General features: G+C 38.8%; 1 protein-coding gene across 7 annotated transcripts in view; it reads left to right on the forward strand.

The window, feature by feature from the left end:
* Nucleotides 1-21,156, forward strand: part of LOC117214165 (myb-like protein X) — a 62,306-nt gene extending 41,150 nt beyond the window's left edge. For 4 of the 7 annotated variants that reach the window (XM_033460015.1, XM_033460016.1, XM_033460017.1 and 1 more), the window contains 5 exons: nucleotides 13,372-13,433; nucleotides 13,643-13,766; nucleotides 15,090-15,258; nucleotides 15,811-16,468; nucleotides 16,715-21,156. In XM_033460015.1, coding sequence (XP_033315906.1) covers nucleotides 13,372-13,433; nucleotides 13,643-13,766; nucleotides 15,090-15,258; nucleotides 15,811-16,468; nucleotides 16,715-20,887 — 5,186 coding nt within the window. In that variant the 3' untranslated portion in view covers nucleotides 20,888-21,156. Of the gene's footprint in view, nucleotides 1-13,365; nucleotides 13,434-13,642; nucleotides 13,767-15,089; nucleotides 15,259-15,810; nucleotides 16,469-16,714 lie in introns of those variants that run through there. The other 3 variants (XM_033460018.1, XM_033460019.1, XM_033460020.1) reach the window with 3 other exon arrangements.
* Nucleotides 21,157-21,462: the final 306 nt, after the last annotated feature.

Here is a 21,462-nt window from a genome sequence, read left to right on the forward strand (position 1 = left end):
GTTCTTAGGGGAAGTACGAAAGTCGCCATGTTGTTATCAATGCCTCGCTCTAATAAAGTGTACGGACCGTGGCGAGGAATGTTTGGAAAAAAATGAAAGCGAAGCGCGAAGGGGGAATAATTCGACGGCGTTTTACCGGAACAATTTCTACGAATTAAAACCGTTTTAAATATTCTCGTGGAGGAGAAAATTCCGATTGAGCAATATATAGGTTAAGTGGAAATGTTGAAATTCCCTAGACGATCGTGAGACTAATTATGAAACTATTTGGGGAAAGGTTTGATATATCGCAGTTTGTCTAATTACATTTAGTTTAACTGGAAAATTAATTCGATTAATTTAATTTTCAAATCAATTACTTAGATCAGAAGTGTGTCTTATTAAATTCTAAATAAGAACAAATTGCAAATGCATACATACATTATGCATTTTGTGTTCGAAATATTGAGACATAAAAGAGCTATTTATATAAAAATCGACGCCGAGAAAAATACCCTGGTCGCTGAATAAATAAAGCAACAATTGCGTGACATTGAGTAGCCGATAAAATGGGATTACAAATTCACTGGTGAAATACGCAAACTATAAAATATCAGGCACGTATCGCACACTTCACCGCGCAATACATACCACATAAATAATGCATCGTCGCTCTGTCTTTTACCTTGATCGTCTCTCGATCTTTTATCTTCGGCGATATATTATACAATAATCTCCAGTTTACTCATTTTGCTCCGTATATACGCTATAAAATGCTCGCATATGTTCTTCGACCGACCAATCGAGTTTTTTTCGTCCATTATTTTTTATGAACAAATTTTTATTCGAAATACTCTGTTTCTATAAATTTTATTACCGCGGAAATTTTGTTTTGAATTTTGCACAAATTCTTTATCTTCATTTTGGACCTTGATTACCTTTGGATTTTTACATCCAAGTAGAATATAGAGATTACGTTTGTATAAGTTTGCTTTAATTGTGTCGGATTTTGCTAATCGTCGTCTTGCGGAGTTTTTTTTTCATCTCAGTTCCACTAGACTAAGGAGAATTCGTACGCGTAAAATCGGTGGAGGAGAAAATTTTGTGTTTAGAAATCGTGGAAAAATTGTGCTAAGATATCCTTGAAAAATTGTGATAGGAGTGTTTTCATAAAAATTACAGAATTATTTTATATTACCTTTCTAGCAAAGTAGAGTAGTCAACTGCAATCAACTAGCAATTAACAATTTACAATTACGAATAACAATTCGTTTACTAAAGAATCGAACGACTATGGAAATATAAGTTTACGTCGATATAAATTTAAATATGAATTAAAATAAATCATTTAAGTATAAATCGCGATAAATCACACTAAAACTCCGACAATGTATTCACATTTTTTAATCCAAGCTGTGTCTCAACAATTCAACTTTTCTCCCTCAGATTTTCAATAGCCGTTACATAATTTCTCTCCATTCACGAACATCACTTTTCTCGAAGTTGCAAATACCGTAATACGAAACGAGAAATTCCGCGCGATCTCCTAATTAATTCTAATTAATAGTCACCCGAGAGAGAACACAATGGCGCGTTTCATCCGAAGCAATTGAAGTTCGTCTGACGACCTTTCGTCGTCTCCACGTTCGAGTTTCGCCTTGCTGCATTGTCTGCCACCAAAGAAAAATCCAGTCAGTTTTTATTTAGACTACTGCGTAATTAAAGCAGACATGCAATAGGGAGATATCGGAGGTTCCTTCGATAGTCTGTGTGAAAAAAATCCCAGACGAGAATTGAATAATTTCGAAGAATTCTTGAAAGAATTTTCAGATGACTCATTTCAGCTAGAATATCTTCTATTCGATTAAAGATAAAACGAGCTACCGTATGTTCAACCATCTCGGAAAGGGGAAATTTTGTAATCGACCTTTTTCTGGCTTTTTGGTACGAATGCTTCATTGTACCGCGGCTTCTTATTGTTGTATACTAATGTATACTGTACACTGGTCGAAGCCCAGTGGCCATTCAGTGAAAATAGAAGTCGTCGAAAACGCCCACGTGGCGATCCTGCAGATCCTTTCACGTGGATTTTTACGCGACAAGCGCAACCAACCGAATCGCGCTACCGGCGACAGCCTTTTCCCTTCTCGAGGAAAAGTCGTTCACCGACTGGTGTTTTCGCATGATTTCCTGTGACCAATCTTCTATTAGATAACTATATAGATGTAGAGTCGGTGATAGATTTTATAGGCGGAGGTTTGACCCTTTCGTGTTCTCACAGTAGAAATATATCGCGTATATTGTTATTCTTCTAACGATTTTGGATTTTTCATTTTACGATATCTTTCGCGATATTAATTATGCGATCTCCCGGTGGTTACAGTGTTACGTAATGCTTGTGAAAGATTTAATTTAGGATAAGAATGGAGTCTGGATTGTTGGAAAAATGTAATTTTAATTTCAAACATACGATACAATATTTAAGATATACGTATTATATAATATCTATAAGATGATATCTACGACAAGCCTAACGTTTTTCAACCTACTGCTATTGTCAATTAAAATGTTCCGTTACGAAGAACAAAGCACGCGTGACAGAGGAAGATTTCTTGAGGATTCACGTGACTATCGGCAGTATCCACGGGAGTGACATTTATTGTGAATGACGTCCGCTTCCTTGACTCATTCATCTCTCTGCTCCTCAATGAAACTCCCTCGTGCTTCGTACGCGCTTGCGTGAGTAGACACGTGTTCCTGTGTACGCGCGGCGATGACGACATGTGTCAGAAAAGTCGGAATCAGAGCCATGAATCACACCTACATTATGAAAAGTAAAGTCGACCGTATCAAATAAAAAATAACGAAACAAATGTTCTCTGTTAATATTGCAGAAATTTCTCAAAGACGCTTGTCCCTCGTCTTTCTTCTTCAATTAGCGTTGCTCGTAGTATCGTCCAGACCTACTACGCACAATATTTAATCTCATCTGTTAATTTCTTAGAAATTCTAACTAAAAGAATGTACATATTCATAATTCTAACTTATCTGATAATTATAATAATTTCTTGATAAATTTTTAAATATTGAAATGAACGAATAAAGAAATATTTGATCGACAGATATACGCACGTTAAATTTCCAATAACCGCCAAAAATAAATAAAATATTCTCGATCAATGTAGCAGAAATTTCCCAAAAACATAATTATCTCCATTTTCTGACAATATCCGCAGCTCGCAACGTTGACAGTTTGACAACCGTAAGACTGAATACGCGGCGATCCGAGGATACTTGTCGTGTCTTGTGGATAATCGGGAACTTCCGTTTCCTGCGCCGGCCCTCGAATAGCAATGACTCGGTTCTCGCCTCTTTCTTGCTTTCTTGCGCATAATGAACCAGCACGCACCGTCGCACGCCAGCACGTAATCCAGAAACCCACGGAAACGCGGCCCGGGAACGCCGCGTCCGCGTCGAAACCGGAAGTCGAGACACCAGTTACTAGTTACATTGGTTCGCCGCTTTACTGCTCCACGCTTGCTTCTCTTCTCTTCTCTTGCACTGTAAACACACTGTTTCGCTGCTGTTCTGCGTCGTAAGTTTCTAGAGAGCGATCCAGATTTGCATCGCGCTTTAAATGAAAGCAAAGTCAGGCAAGTTGGACAGACACTCTCATGCGAGCTGGAAAATTATTGGATTTGGTACTTTTATTTACGAGGTATCTTTTGATATTTGAATATGTTGTCACGTTTGAAAATTTTAAGGTGATTTTGTAATTTATGCAACACATTGTATAAGCTATCTTTTCGAAAAGCTCATCAAACTACTTGAAATCATTCTATACCGTATACCGAATGTCTCACCAATTCTGCCATCCATAATTACGTTCTTATTTGCGATGATACGAAACAACGTTTCAGCTAAAATTTGTACGATATCGAGGAGGACATACCGTGCTTTCTAAATACGTTTTAAAAGGTCCAGGTGCGACACGAAAAAATTAATAAAGCCGCAATACGTTTCTCTCGATGCCATACGCCTCTTGTCGAAAACATTTCTCAGTATCGTGACGAATAAGCGAGTCGTTAAGGATGGTAGAGTTAAACGCGACACTCCGTATAATACTGTAAAAATTATTCAATTTCTAAAATTAGCGAAAAATCTAAAATTTCATAAACACGCCATACCAATACACGCTTCTGTGATACAAGTATCGTTCGTCGACGTATGCAAACGTATACCAGCAGGATACCAGGTTTACTCGCGGCGATCGCACGGTACACGCGTTACGAAACCCGGTAAGCTGGCAGCTCGGCGGATTTTCGCCACGGAACGCGTGCAGAGATCGATAGATCGCGGCCCTATTCCGACGGAATACGCGTGTTTGCGTCGCTGCAAGTGCAGGTAGATCGGTTAAATCGAGATCGGCACGTTCCACCGTTGAAATAAATCGATCCGCTCGATAACCGCGCCGCTTTCGTTTATGAACTCCCTCGAGCGGTGTTCCCCTGTTAGAAACCGGTATGGCAACGATTTTGTTCTTTTTCTTCTGTTCTGATACGTATAGTGTACTTCTATGATCTCGGTACAGCGGAATTCGTGTTCCAACGAAATTCTTCGTCCTGCGTTCACAGGCTTGTCATTTTTCTCAGTTTTTCCGTGACTTCTCGTATGTCGTTCCAAGCAAAGAATTTCATGGACCGATAGGTGATATTGGGCAAAAAGACGCGACGAAACTGTGAAATAAGCTTTCGCTCTGGAAGCCTCGAGTTTCGAGAAAATCGAGGTTAAACAATATCAATGGATAATCATTTGGAATTCCTTTTTAAATGTGGCTTTTACTTTGTGTTATTCCGGTTTAATAACATCTTAATGACTATACTTTGAAGTTGTACTTGCTCTTTCGTCGTAGATTTTCTCTTTTGACCAATATCTTTACCGTTTCCATTAATCAAGTTACTAATGATTTAGGATATCAGGACAGTTTAGAAAACGCATACGTTAACGAAGAAATTCCATTGTTTCTGAAACATGGCTCGTACTTGATCCTACTATTTGACCTGGATTGACATTGTCTGCCTACTCCGTCGAACAAGAACGCCGTTCTGATTGTCCGGACACATAATTATGCTAATAAGTTCTATTTATAGTAGGCGATATACCGCGGAAAGTTCTTTCTTAAGTGACAAGATGAACGAAAACATGTGAGACAATTTAGAATGGTCGAGTTCCTATTGTTCTCTCTTCCGTATTAAAGTGGAACTAGGAAAGATTACAGTAATTGATGAAATAAAAGAAATTATATTTTTATGCACAAATTTATATCGAACGATAGAGAAGCCTTTGTCAAGTAATCGTGTTTACAGAAGTTTTTACATTAATTCCGAAGTATTCAGAGAGTAAACAGCTTCATACCATATCGAACATTTTGAAAATATCGAATAATCTTGAATATTTTTTAAGAATACGATTACGAACTAAATTTTATTGATACATCGTTAAAATTCCAAGATAAAGCAAAACATATTGAAACATGGCGGATATTCTAAAATTCCAAAAATTCGAATCGCTCCAACTGGTACCAAAACACGTTTCGACACCAAAGAAAGAGATCTCTGCGAGAAGCGCGAAGGAGAGGACCCATCCGAGATCATCCAGACTGTTAAATATTTATGAGGACGTTCGAGCATTATCCGAATTCTCATCCTTTGTAAACTTTCACCCGGCTGTGCTCTCGCTTTTTTCCTTGTCGCTGGAACACCGAGAAATATTGATGTATTAGAAACCTGAGAGTCGCCGGGCACAGCACCAGAGAGACTTTCTACATCGGCGACAAGTCATCTTGGCCACCTGTTAAATATTTATTCTTCGCTGACTGCCGGGAAACGCAAGTGCGAACAATGGATCTGATAGGAGAGGATCGGATCTTACAATTAGTTATGGATGATGTTGCTAGGGAAAAGCGACATGTTATCATTGGGCATGTCACTGGACCGCGAATATTTATGCAAAAATTCATATCTTCACGAATATAGAAAATATTATATTTTGGATATTCTCTATAGTTTGAAATATATTTGAAACGTTATATTTGAAGAACTTGTGCGGGCATAAAGCATAAAATTATTTATATTAAATTTAGGCTATCCTCCAATATTGATATTGGACAACTGTAATTGTACGTTCTGAAACGAAATAATCGTCAAGTTCCGGAGATTTTGGAAAGAGAAATTTAATTTTGCTTTCTAAAAAGTTCTCCGCATATCATGTGATTAATGACGATAAATTATAACTGGCGAAAAGAAGAGACTTACGAAATTCGAATTAGTTCTATAATTTCAAAACAGTTGTCGCCCTCTTTTTCGATAATGTAATTGCCATCTTCCGCGGTGTTTGCGAAGAAAAAAGTTAAATTTCACTTTCTAAAATATATACGGTCAGGAGGAAGTGTAACGTTTGCCAAAAAGAACAGAGCATTTAAAATTTTTTAATTAGACAGAAGCTGCAGAGTGAATTTGCTGTCGACGGTTATCGAAAGGAGGAGAAAGGAGGAGAAACGAGGAACAAAGGGGAACGAGTAGGAAATAAAGATGCTTTGTTCTTTGGATGGGATGATTATGCTAACATTTAAGGTCGAAGCAAGAGGTGTTATATAACTGATCATATTTGTGTGTGTGTATAAATTTATACCGACCTATGGAGATTCGTAAATTTCGAGGTTGCGTAAAGAAATCTTTTCCTTGTGCATCCAGATTAAAAATTTCGGGAACCGTATTTAAATATCGTGACGAATCTTTGCGAAACGTAATCGCGCCAATCAGACGAGTGTTTTATGTAACAATTACGCGTGAACCCTGTTTTTTTCGTTGCTCTATTTACGCGAACGACGCGTCACGATACCATAATCGTAGAAAGCGCTGACGTATCGACCAAATTGCCAGCTTCTCGTTCTTTTACCATCGCGGCCCGATTTTGCAACGATTCTCTGCTCACCTTCACTTTTATCCTCGTGGATTTTGTTCTTTTTCTTCCTCGGTCTTGTCCTTTCTTCGTCGGAAACCTCTATTTTTACTTGTCTCGTTCCGTGCAGCTTCAACAGCTGATCCATTTAACGCCGTTCTTTGTACTCGTCCAACATCATGAGTTTTAGATCGAAGCTAAATCGGATGAAACACTCGTTACGTTTATTAAACGAATTGTTTCCGAGTTATTTGTAATAATTGTCAATTTCATTTTTCCTCTTCCATCGTTTCTCACAAGCCTATAAATTTCCACAACATATACAATTTGTTAAATACAAAAATAATAAAATTATTAAATATAAAACTGATAAGTAACGGTGCATGGTTCGAGAAAGCCTGTTAGTTTGACGAGCGTTGGTACAATGGTACGTAGCGTGGAGTGTATTTCCTGGATCGGTAGATCGTCGACACTGGTCGTTCATTATCGATGTTTGTTCGGTAATGGCGGATATTTGGTATAAAAGCAGGCTGTGCGCGCGATCGACGAGGTGAAAGGTGCTCTTCTTACGTGATTTTACAATACACCCGCGTGCCAGCGTGCCCTTTCGACTCTAATAGACTCAGCTGACTTTCAGCCGATCGAGCCGCTTCCTCCTGCGGAGCGTCCTCGAGAGAACGTCTTTCGAGGTTACAAGGACTTTTCAAGTCTTTTAAGACAGCTTTAAATCTGGAGTTTACAGCTAAATCTACCGTAAATCTACCGTAGCACGAAAATTATTTTTTCGTGTAATAAAATTATTGCGAATTAATCATGTATCGCGGATTTTTCTGTTCGATTTCGTTGGAAAAGCCGAATCGCGCATTTATTTTTAAACGATTAAGAATAAAATAGCATGAAATCGGGATTAACAGAGAGGAATCGGTAAATTGAATCGTTTTTTCTCCACTCAATCAACTACAACGAGCCACTAATTCGAGTATAATTAGAGAACCGTGCGTTCCAATTATACCAACAATACAGATGATAGCTCCATGAATAACAGTAATTTCTCCATCTTCGTTAATCAACTTTATCAAATAAATCGAATCAATTTCAATCGCAAGCTAAAGAATCAAACACGAAGCTAATTTATAAAAATGGAAATCTATCAATACAGCATAAAACCTTAATAGACAAACGAGCCAAAAAAAAAGACTTTAAAAGAATTCTAAGGCAAAAGAACCGAATTATGTGAAACTAGAAAGAATCTAAAAAAGAGAATGTATACAAAGTAATGAAATAAACTTCAAAATATAAGGAAGTGAACTTTTCGTGAAATAGAAGTCGCGCATCTTTCTTCTAATCGAATTTGAAAGAAAGAAAGCGGGTGTATTGGCGAAACGGAACAAGGTGAACGAAGAGGAGACCAAAGAAGAAACCGAGACCCGATTATCGCAACAGTTACAGCCATTACCGTGATATTACCGTTACAGTAGCGTCTCTAAGACGTTACTACATCTAGCAACAATGTTGCTCAATGTTGCTCATCTCTCGAACGCTCTCGACTCTGCTCGCGATTCGTTTCAACGAAGCTGTGACTTTTCCGACCTGAACGATCTTCCACTTCAAATAATTATTCGCAATAATTTTCCTACTCTTTTCTTCCTTCTTCACTTTTTATTTCCTGATCTTTCTGTTCTAGTCGAACAATCTATTTTTATATTCTGAAAATTATTGGAATAACTATCTTCTGTTTCTCTTTTTCTTCTTTTATATTTTCTATTCTTCGACGATTCTGCTGTCCTGCTATTTTTATTTCCCGTATTTCCCTTTTGTGATTTATTCTCTGTCATTTTGCTTTTTTAAAGCTTTGTTCGTTTCTTAAAAATTTCCGACTTAAGCTAAAGGAAACCAACACTCCGAATAAAAGTTGTACAAAAGTATCGGGCAAGTGCTAATCGACCTGTTGATTCGGTAGTCAGCCCTAAACAGGCCTTTCCTCTGCCACTTTACCAATTCTCGTTTCTCAAGATTTAATTGTCCCATTGTAGATCTTCGAATCGCCACAGGTACTAATTGTACTTTTGTTCGTTTGATAATTCGTGGGAAATTCAATTGTTTCCAGCGAGCACGATTCCTAATAATTGCTGGAATTGCACGTTCTCGAATCGATCGATTCGATTATAAAAGTCGATAATTCGTTCTGCAAATTATCGCCAATTTTTCTTTGATAATTCTTCTTGCGAATTATTTTCGCAGTAGATAATAGAAGAAATGAAAATTTTCATTGACATTTTTGTAATTTCTCTTACGAATGGGATAAGCAATAAAAGTGGGACAATTTCATGGAAATTTATGATAATTATTAGTAAATAATTAAATTCGTATCAGGAATCCTAATGAACTATAATTGCATAGGAGAAAAGAATTCCCATGATTATCATGCGCTTGCCGCTATATTTCTCCGGCGTTATTTTAATTATAGTATGAATCGAGTGGCTCGTTTTTATAAATTGGGGCTCGTTAAACAAACGGAAGTCGTTTGTACACCCACACGCTGGAAACTTTAGCCGAACGAATTTCCCATAGCTCGAGCTGCACGGAGCATTCGGAAAATTAAACAGAATAATTTGCATGAGTTTGCGTAATCGCCGATTTAAGATTATTACTCTTCGTCCTGAGGAAGTTATTGCATTTTCTTTTCTCGCATTTCTGAGACAGTCTACGAGATAATTGAGAGAAAATAAAATAAAATAAAACTTGGCTGTTTTAAACTTCTTTTCGCAAGACTACAACGTACAACGAGACATACAAAACAAAAAGAAAAAGAAAAAAAGAAACGAAGCATCGATGAAAGGAATTATTGCACGAGTAGGAAATTAGGAAGTAAGTTTTAGCTTTAAGGAATAAACGAAGATTGAAACAGAATGTAACATTCTGGCAAAATTATCTGAAAAATAAATTCATACTTGAAAATAAACGAATATAAACGGCTGAGTAAATAAAATAGGCAAAACGAAGCAAATTAATAAATTATTATGCAAGATACAATTTGTACATACGTAATATGCTATAGATATTATACTAATGAAATATGGCAGCACGCGTGCTCCTTAATATCCCGAGCCCGTCTAACATCCTGGACGAAGGCATCGGACTGTCAAGAACTTGTCCCGCGAAGATGAGCATTGGGTCGGCCAGTTGGCAGATCTAAATGTCACGAGATTCACACAGGCGTTACATGCTGAAGGGATTATATCACTGCCTCATCCAACGATGCTACCGCATAACGAAAGATAAACAAAGATAGAAACATTGCTCATCAGCAGTGACGAGAAACAGGCTAGGATCAAAAAGAGTCGAAGCAGAGAGTCGAAGAACTGCTCGTTAGCGTTCATGCGTATACGAGTTTCGATTCGCCCTGGCGCGATCCACGAAATTTCATTCGCCGTCTCACCAAAATCTCCAACATAAAATTCGAACACAATCGATAACAATCCCTTTATAGTTTTCTCAAAGTTAAGAAGCTGCCTAGAGAGAAGAGTAGAGAAAAGAGTAGAAGCCGAAAGAAACAGGCAGCTGTAGCATCGTGCACGTACATGTTTCGATTAACGAAATTAGCAACTGGAATCTGCATGGCAAATAAGTTACGCGAACCGGGAATTATGAAAGGCGTCGATGACGCGAGCGATAACGACGATCCTCCGATTCCCGATTCGTCCTCGTTACGTCAAATTATTTGTGGACAAATGGACTACGTTTAGACGGTGAAATCACGTTTGCAAATGTCTTGCTGCCTCGACGACGAAACGATGAGTGGCGCGCTCGGCAAGTGGAGCGTGCGATCTTGCTTATTTCCGATGATATTCGCGATTGACGATACCGATGATTGCAGGACGTTTGGAGAAGTTCGAGGAACGCCCTTTCGAATATTCAAAATTTCTCTTGATTTTTTATAACGATGTAGACATATCTATAAAGAACGAGTATATCTAGGCGAAGGAAATTGAAATTTTGCGCGAATTATGGAAAATTTATTAAAGTTCTTGCTCGATGTCCTAAAATTTCTTCTCGAGGAATGCATTGACCTTTCACCTAGGCATTTCTGATTATGTCACGTGACTATAGTTTCCGTCAATTTCGCCGTAGGCAATGTCATCAATAACTCCGCGCAGCTTTCTAGAGATGAAAGAACGATCATCGAGTTTACGGGCGAGAGTCTGGGAAAAATATCTACTTTGCGCCCGTTTTCGCATCGTGCTAATGTTTCGTCACTATCCGATAGCTTAATAAATACCAATATCTTCCTCTTTTAACTTCCATATATCCTGAATTATCGATTCTAAAAATTCTAATCACACGATTCTAATGCACAATTAGAAAATTAATAACATGTTTTATTTTGTTACCAAAAAAAAAAAAAAATTTCTTCAGTTGCGTTATTAGAGTAGTATATTTTGCGTTACGAACAGGTTTGTAATATCTGGAATAAAAGCTTCGTTAAACAAGTGGATCAATGACATACTTCGCGGTGAATTGGAAAATCTGTGTCGAAATGGATGTATCATATACAGTATAATTGGATATATTGTGTGGAAGGTTTTGAAAGGGAAAGGTTGAAGAAATGGAAAGCGTGTGGCCCCGCATGGCGGAATTCCATCGTAGAAACCAAAATTCGATGAATCGTTCCTGCAATGTAAATAACGTTACGATAGAAAGTCCAAAGTTATGTACTTTTTCTTTCTTCTGTAGAAAAAATTAACTTTTATTATAAATATAAATGTAGATATAAATATTATAAATATTAAAAATATTAATTATTATTAAATCGATGAATTTTAAGAATTTTCCTAATTTTCCAAGTTCTTAAAATTCTCGAATCCTTGATTTTTCGAATCGGAAATACGTGAATATTCGTTTCTATAAATTCTCGAAAAATTCTAAAAATTATTGAAATGCAACGTTTCTCAATTTTAGTAACGTTAATATAACACAAAAGAAACATTCAGTCGCGACTCTACTGCAATTTTATTTAATGATTTCTAATCAGGTTCCTTCAATTTCTCCTTGCGTCAGAAGCATTCGTCGATATACGCATGTACGCTGCTACCTTCTTCCGAAGATTCTGGACACTCGATACGCTTAGAATAACGAGAAATAATCGTAAAGTGAAGTTAACTCTACACGTGTTTAGTATAAAATAAAATTATATATCATTGCATTTTGACGATTTTATAATAAATTTATTTTAGTAACTCTCGTGTTGAACGTGAACAAGTGAAACTTGCAGGCAATAGACAGCAATATAATTGGTCAATTTGCCATGCAGATTATATTCTTGGTAATCGATCAAACATCGGATGCTATAGGTAAAGATGGATAAAGATATTTATTTTAATTAATCAACTACCGCTTACGATTAAAGTTCACGGTTAATTTAGTCGAGTGATGAAATTATTAATCGCTGATTAAAAACGTCGATCATCGAGCGTAAGTTAATTCAAGGTTAATTTTTTCGAAATTTAAGTCTCGAAGCTTGAACCTGCACGACATCATACACAGTTAAATTCCGAGAACGTGCGTGTTCGCCCGATCTTGATCGGATTCAACTCGCGATATCTTCGGCAACCGACTGCAGCTTTGCAAAAGACCTCGATCGCGAATATTAGATTCGCGAGAGATCGACAGGATCCGGGGACGTATCTGATTGGATGGCCCGTGTGCACACCGGATGACCTCGGCCTACAACTGACCACTCGATCGTCGATCGATTCTCTACGCTGCGACATTCTATTTTATTTAATAATCATTGTTCTCACTCTGACTCTGGCAGCACCGATTGAAATCAATGCCCCGATCGGATCCGGTAACAAGTGGTTCTGAAATCGGCTCTTTTCTCTGCGTTTCGTACGATATAAATGTAAACAATAATTCCTACCTCAAAATATAGAGAATTTCAGCAAACATATGGAAAATTGTAATTTCCAATTTGAAAGCTTGTTGTCCTGTATTGGGTATATCGTACATGAGTTTGAGATTATCGTAGAACGTTCAACATAGACGTTAGTATTTGTCAGATATAGATGGAATTTTTTAAAGAAACAAGTATAGAATATTAGAGAGCAACGACCTAGGTGCGTGTCGATAGTTGCTTATAATTATAACCGTAACTGGTGTAACAGGGTCTCCGAGTAGAAGAGTTACGCAAACGCATAAATTAGTCCAGTAAATTATTATCCTCGTGCCGAACATGTAGTCTTTTATTTTATTTCATTTTTCTTTGTCGAATGAAAAATTATTTTCCCTTTCGCGTGACACTTTTACTCTCGAATTTTTCCCCTTTTTTCTTTCTTTCTGTCTTTCCTTCTTTCGTACATTCCGCTATTGCGAACGTATGGATCGAGTTAGAATATTATTAACGATAACTCGCGATTGGCTCGTCTGTTGCAGTTTTATTGTCGATCCTCAACCTCCAGCATGGCTCCTTGTTATGCAGCGCGGGGGAACCTGGCGTGAGTACTCAAATATTTTTAATAATCTCGTTAGAATACATTTCGCGTTACAGTACGCGTTTATCGCGTTTTCAGTTGGAAATTATTTTCAAAAATTTCGAACCCTAATGAATTCTGGAACGAATCTTGTAAATTGATCGTACAATACTATCTTTGGGATTAATCGTGATCGCATGTTTTATAGTAATCATGTTTTGTTATCTCGCAAGTATTTGGACTTCGACAACCTGCCAGAGACGAATTTCTCGTGTCAGGGCAAGGTGATCGGTGGATACTACGCGGATGTTGAAGCCGGATGTCAGATGTTTCACGTTTGCACCATCGGTCAAAAAGGTAATTCAGCAATATTTCTGCAGTCGCTTCTATAACTTTCAATTTCCCAATTTCTCAAAATAACAAAATAGTACAATCCCTCGCTAAATATAATATTCGACAAAGATCTTAAATACTAAACAGATGGACAAAATGCATTTATTTGAAAACATAACCCCCGTATTTTAATACTTTAACACCTGTTTCAAATAGACCTAACAAATATCTCATTATTCTAAATTACGCCTACAAAAGTTATCTTATCTTCTCAGCTTAAATTAGATTACTTCGTCAATTTCCCGCGAAAAGGACTGCGATCGACGTTGAATTCGTCGGAACGCGCATCGATTAATTCAAAACAGACTCCTCAGGGGATCGATGGATCGGTCGATCGTAGTTTGTTCCTTAATTTGATTCTTATCGTTAATTTGTTGTCGTGACAATTAGAAACCGATAATTAAGTTAACGTCAGGCAGGGAACGAGACTCGTAAACGCGAGACAAATCGATCGATCGATGGTACGATCGAAGGATCGCGAGAGACCCGCCTCGGGGGCCTGGCAAACGTCCGATCCAAGTTTTGTAATCGATCGAGAGATCACTCGGAAGAGAATGTCACGGTCGTCGAGGAACGTTTACTGACCTAAGTCGAGAACGTCTGGCTTCGACTCGTCACGAGGAATCGAGTATATCGTCCAACCTTTTAAGTATCTTCGTTAGAAGTGACGTATCTTTTTTTCTTTTTTTATTTTTTTGCTATTATCTCAACTTTTTAATCTTCCATGGATGATTTCAATTCTAAATTTAGGAATCTTTCGCGTAATTTGTAGGAATGTTTTGCTACATAGTTTTTCTTCGAATAAGTTTATTTATAGAAATTTTGTATCTTCTCGAAGTATGCAGTTTCTTTTATAAAACCTTCTTGATGCATCATTTTTTCATAAAAAACTTTATTATGTAATTTTCTTTATAATATTTGTATTTTTTTACGGAAACTTTGTGCTTTTTTGGCATAGTCCTTTTTACAAATCTGTATTGTATAATATCTTCTTATATACACACACATAACAATTTTCTACCCTGGGGAACGTAATTCTTTCTATTCACATGCAAACAATATTGTGAAACTGTTTAATTATAAATCTATTTTCTAATGCAAATCTCAGTGGGCGGAGAATGTTTGTTAAACTATATTTACTTTGTTTAATATATTTAAGATTGAAATTGCTTCATAAATTACTACGGTGATTGAAATTATTTTCGAATAATGTGGGACGTATGGACGTTTCGAGAACCATGACCCAGAAGAGCATCCCCGAATAATGATCCTGTCCTTCACCATGAGACTTGGTTTCAGACGAGATTATGGACATAAAGTTCCTCTGTCTGAATGGAACCGTCTTCGATCAGGAAACCAGGGTTTGCGAGAGAGTGGACGAGGTCGATTGCAGCAAGAGCGAGCGATTCTACAACTTGAACTTGGAACTCTATGGAAACAACGCAGTCACTCTCAGGTATGTTAATAAATTCACATATGAACCATACGAAATAATCTACCAATTACATATTCATCTCTCGTAATCCGACTCGCCATATCTATTTTTCCATCAAAGGAATGCAATATCCCCCCTGCTAATCTACTTTCGCGAAAGAACACATTGGTTGAAAATAATTATTGTAGCGACTCGGTTCACCTGTCGCGTACGAAATGTTTGCCTGTATAGACGTTCACCTATGCTAGATGTGATTTCGAAAGGACCAAAGGTGCATTAGTTGGCATAACTGCCGGTTTTGCTTACGTAGTCGCGCGATACAGGATCGATAGGTGTGGTGATTGCGTGTCGATCGACGATTTTTTGATTGATCGCGTCTTACTGGCTGCCTGTTGCGGTCATTTCCTATGTAGCGCGCTATCTTTAGAAACACCGTCTCTTTTCAATACCTGAAAAACCATTGCATGCTGAAATTTCCAATTTCCAAAGCGACAAATCACGACTTTGAACGCCTGCTCTAAAAAAAAGTCTAACCCGATCAAGTGAATTTCTGCATGCTATTTTTATTCGCAGTTTACACGAAAATAGCGAGGACGACGTCGATCCATCGGACCCCATAGACGACCACCAACGCAGCACTTCAGCGCGACCAACTACAACAACCACAACGTCCACGACAACCTCGAAACCAAGTAAACCCTCCACTACACCATCCTCCGGTTCTTTCTCCCACCCCACGGGCTATCCACAACACTTCCAGCCGCAACCACCATTTCCTCAGGTTCACACGAGTCAATCAAAGTCTCTCTACGATGACAAAAATAGCGGCTACCATCACCAGTATATTTTCCACAATGGTGAGAGGAATAATAATCAACAGGCGACTTCGTATCAACTGTTTAGCAATCAAGGAGTCAGTTCCACCACTGTTCAGCCACCTCAGGTGCATCAGATCAGATTCAGCTCGACTGCAAGTCCACAGATTATTCACAACGAACCATCGACGGCGTCGCCACTGTTTCACGCTACATCCTCTACCATTCAGACATTATTGAATAGCAATGGAAATAGTCCAGCGTTGATAAATCCTATCTTTCACAATCATGGGATTGCTAGTACCACGGAGCAGTTTATTCATAGTAATAATCCTAGGGAGACTTCGGATTACAGGGAGAGTGGGGTGCAGAGTATCAGGCCGTTGGAGGTTGTTCAGTCGAGCAATAAGGGACAGGTAACTTTGCACTGAATTGACTTTCTCTTTCCTAGTTTTTTGTTTTTATCATACAAGGCGTTCCGTAGTTCGTGATACAAATCGGGGAGGGGCTCATATTCGTGGAAATAGAGTTTAAACGCTTTCCTAAAATAGAAATAGAATAGAATAGAGACCCTTTCTGAGGAAAAATAATATTGCAGTTAATTCACCTGATTTTACAAGCTCATATCGTTTGTCTGATACAAATTCTACATATTGTTCCAGGTCTCAAAGTTAACGATATCCCCAGTGCCAACGCCGGAGCCCTCGCGCTCAGTGCAAACGAAGACGAGCAGCCAGAGTTCCCAACAACCAAGGATTTCAGGCAACTTCCTTCCCACCCCATCTCCCGACGAAACTACAGTCAGATCCTTCTACCCAACCCCACGAACATCTTCGAAACCTTCGCAGACCTCCCAATCCCCTAATGACCAAGTCACTCAGCACATACACGTGCTGCCGCCTGTGCAGATCCCTCAACTGAAACCTCACCAAATCACCATCAACTTACCACCTCCAGATCTTCAAAGAATAGTTCAGAATCCATCATCCTTGCTACCTTCTCAATCTAGAGTAATTGTAACAGCCAAAGCAAGTGTTAGCGACGAATCTGGTAGACCATTAAATACAACGCAATTAGTCACTCTTCCCTTGCCGACGATCCCAGCCAGCTACGATGATTATAAAGAGGGAGACGAGTCCTTTGATCCGTTCTATAGAGACGTTCCTAAAATCAGAAACAGCAGAAGAATCTCTGAAGAATCTAGAGGAGTTTCGAGATCTAAAAGATCTGTTAGTCAGACCAAGAATTCCATGGTTTCTTTTGTCTATGCTGGGCATTCTAAACGAAAACGTGATGGGCAGGTGACAGGTGCGAATAAGAAAGATACAGAAAATAAAAATCAGGATTTCGCTTCCATTAAGGAAAGTCTAATGAGATTTAGGGATATTCTCTTTGGAGAAGACTTCACCGAGGACACTCTAAGAAGTGTCTTTGAGGGAAGTAGGCTTCAAGGACTTGGTTCTGATAACGAGAAGAACAATTCCAAGAGAGATTCGTTAGAAGATTTAGAGACAAAGGCTTCTAAAAATTTTAAAGCGAGGGATTATGAAGAAGACGATGTTAAAGAGAAGGAAGACGAAGAGAAGGAAGACGAAGAGACGGAAGATGGAGAGACGGAAGATGAGGAAACGGAAGATGAGGAGACGGAAAACGAAGGGACGGAAGACGAAGGGACGGAAGACGAAGGGACGGAAGATGAAGAGACGGAAGACGAAGAGACGAAAGATGAAGAGAAGGAAGATGAAGAAAGTAAAACTAAGCAGTCAGGCAGATTAGAAGTTCCTTTGGAAATAGATACTAGGGACTCTGATGCTGAAGAATACATTGACGCCGACGAGGAAAAGGATGCTATGTCAAATTTGAAGAATGTTGAGTCAGATTTGGAGGATATCGAAGTGGAAACTCACGAGGCTGAGAAAGATGAATATGTAGATTTTTCTGATATGAAACATAAGCCTAATAATGAAACTAAATCAGACTCTAAACCAAGAAAGCCAGAAAATACATTAGATGTTGTTATTCTTGATCCAGGCGAGTACATGAAGCTGAAATCCAAGGATGAAGAAGAATCTTTAAATACAACTGAAGAGGAGCAGGTTTCTACACAGACTCCAATTCTATCTTCGACCGAAGAAATCACTGGAGCAACGACAGAAGGAGATTCGGTGGATAAACAGGATTCTAAAAGCTCAAAAGACCTTGATGGCACTATTCAAGAAAGTAAACAGTCTAAATTGCAAGAAAGCGACAGTGGAAAGATTCTAGAAGAAGAAAAAAAGGAAGAGAAGCCTAGTATAGAACCCAAACCAAACACGAGAAGGATAAGTTCCAAGATCAGAGCTAGAGGAAAGATTTCTTCCAAGAGAAAGGAAACCAAAATTGAAAATAACGAACCTGTTGGATTACTTGATGATAAAGTTCCCGATCAAAAAGTAGAGACAACAACAACAATAGTGAATCCTGAGGCTGAACAGATTGACAAGCATATATTCAACGAACCAGAGTCACAGACCTCGAAAGATGTCGATATCAGAGCTGTGAATAATCATGGAGGCAACTTGAAGAAACTTCAAACTGGTAAAGATCACAGTACAGGGAAAGACAATCGGAAGAGTGAGGCTAACGAATATGAGACTCTAGAGAAACAATCTAGAACTTTGGAAAAGGATGAAGAAAACGTCGAGATTCTGGATGGCGAGGAGAAAACAACTGTTCCAAGCTTAGACGAAAAAGAAGTTGAAGAGAAGAGAAAGGTCGAGGAAGAGTTTGACGAAGAAGTGGAGCAGCCTGAAGCTCCTAAGAAAGATCCTTTTGTAGAAGAAATGAGCTATTATAAAGAAGAATCTTCGATAGAGCACGAATCTATGGAAGATGAATCAACCACAGTCTTTAACAATGAAGATTCTCAGGGTGATCAGCAAGAAATGGCTAAACATTCTCGTAAAGGAAAGATTATGAAGTTTGAGAACTTTTCGAAAGAAGTGTCTTCTCATAGGCAAGCTAAAAGCAAGAAAAATGAAAATGAGAAAGAGGAAGGAAAAGGATCTCGTGAATTTTCGACGATGAAGAATGAAGAGATGAATTCCGAGGAAGCTTCCATAGAACATTACGACTCTACCGAAGCATTCTATGAAAATACATATGAAATGAGTACAGACGATGAGTACAACGATCCTGGTAGCTCCGAAAACGCCACTATTTCCTCAGAACATGTGACTTCGGAACATGTGACTTCGGAGCATGTGGCTTCTGAAGAAATGCCAAGTTCTAAAGAAGAGACTCTTGAAGAACATGAAGACGACGAATCTGTTTTGAGTGACCAGGAAGAAAGTACGGAAGGAGTTCTTAAATTCACCGATGAGTTGCCTAAAGATAAAAAGGAGGACGTACTAGAAACGAAAAGACCCTCAGAATCTCTCGAGAATATAGCTCACGATTATGTAGATGACAATTATGAACCAGATAACTACAAAGAACACGGGTCTTCAGACTCCAACAGTCTAAGTGCAGAGAAAATTCGTAAGGAAATGTTGGCTGATGATAAAATGGAGGACGCCAAGAAAGAGAATGAGGAAGACAAGCCAGAAACTACCACGGAGCCTCAGAAAGATCAGGATGTGGAGACTGAGAGTCTAAAGGAATCCATTACGGAGAAGATAGATTTGCAGACGACAACAACCACAACTACAACAAGTACAAGTACTACAACTACCACTACCACTGCTCGTCCCATGCCTCCAAAATTGTTCAAGCCAATCACTGCTAGAAAGAATTACAATTACATTCCTCCAACGACGACTCCGAATCCTGTAATTATTAAACCTAGACTGAGTCTGTTGAATCCCAAGCCAGCAAAGCCGCCTAAATCCTACAACGAGCTGGCACCCAAACCGGTGATCAGGAAGTTCACTTTATTAGCTCGGAAGCCAACTACTACCATGGCTATCACGACGAATATGGACGAGAATTGGACCGAAACAGTGGAAACAATGGCAACAGATGTATCGACGACTACTACTGAAGCTAGCAGGAGCGAAGAGAATATATTAGAGAGCAAATTGAAGCCTCTAAACGAATCAGAAGAGAAGATGCATGCTCCTACGAAGAGCAAAAACGACCAGGACTCCAGTCCAAGCGAACAGAAGTCACCAACAAACGTAAAACAAGATCAAGAAGAAAATTTTACGCCTTATCCTGTTTCTAGACTGTCGACTCTTGCCTCTACTGTTGAGAAATCCTCGAAGGAAACCGAGTCTACTAGCACGGAGTTTGAGAAATCAACTAGTCCTAAGAGTTTTACCTTAGTGGACCTAGAAATTGTTAGTACGACAACTTTACCGATCGGTCTGACGTCCATTGAGTCTGATCATCCCGAAGAATCACCCTCGACTACCGTTAGGTCAACCATAGAGGAAGAAACCACGCTTGCTTCGTCTGCCAAAATCGCGGAACAGAATTTGGAGAGTAAGGCGACAGAGGGACCTGTCACTTTGACAGTTTCTGAGGCAATTGCTATTTCAGAAACCACAACTAAGCGAGCTGAAACGGTGGAATCGACCACGATGAGATCTCTAAGTCGAAACTCAGCGATGTTGAGGAGGCAGGGTGGTTTTAATTGCTTGGAGAAGCAGATGTATCGTTTCTATGGTGACAATAGAGACTGCAGACTGTTTCACTATTGCTCTCCTGGGTTCACTTCAAGGCAGGTGCTTGATTTTCGATTCGTGTGTGAAGAAGGCACTGTGTTTGACGAGGAGAGCCAGAGCTGTCGTCACAACGCTAGGAATAAGGATTGTTTGAAAAGGGAGTGGTTAAAAGGAGAATCAGGATTTTGATTTGTTTGTCCTCTCTTTGTGGCTGCTGGCAACGTTGATTTTGGTAATTGGTGAATCCCTTCCCTTAGTGTATATTTATGTATATTGTTAATAGGTAAGATTCCGGAGAAGAGGGCGGCGCCTCTTCCCCTCAGCATTTGCCATAATCCCTGTACATGACGATGATGGATTCACACTTATTAAAATTAATATGCTCGAGGTAGTTCGAACAAGCAGCTCACGGAGAAGATAGATTTTAAGGGAATTTATTGTTGGAATGACAGTGCTAGAAAGTGTTCGAAAAAAGTCGTGTCGTGAATAACGGCACACCTACTTTTTAGAATTCGTTGTTTTTATGCGGTGAATGGTAACATGATTGCGTTTCCTTTCATCGAAATAAATGATGTACAGAGAGTAAAGAATAGAGAGTGAAGAAATGTACTCTGAAGTAGCCTTCAGCAACCAATTGATTCAATATTAGTTATAGCTTCGTCGATAAAGCAGAGCAGTCATTGATGATCGATAAAGTAAAACAGCCATTGATAAAGTAGAACTGTTTGGTCGATACATACTTGGGCAGATAGCAAAGCTTCCAA

This window comes from Bombus bifarius, unplaced genomic scaffold, assembly GCF_011952205.1.
Source record: "Bombus bifarius isolate JDL3187 unplaced genomic scaffold, Bbif_JDL3187 scf7180000009200, whole genome shotgun sequence".
In the NCBI taxonomy this organism is placed as follows: domain Eukaryota; kingdom Metazoa; phylum Arthropoda; class Insecta; order Hymenoptera; family Apidae; genus Bombus; species Bombus bifarius.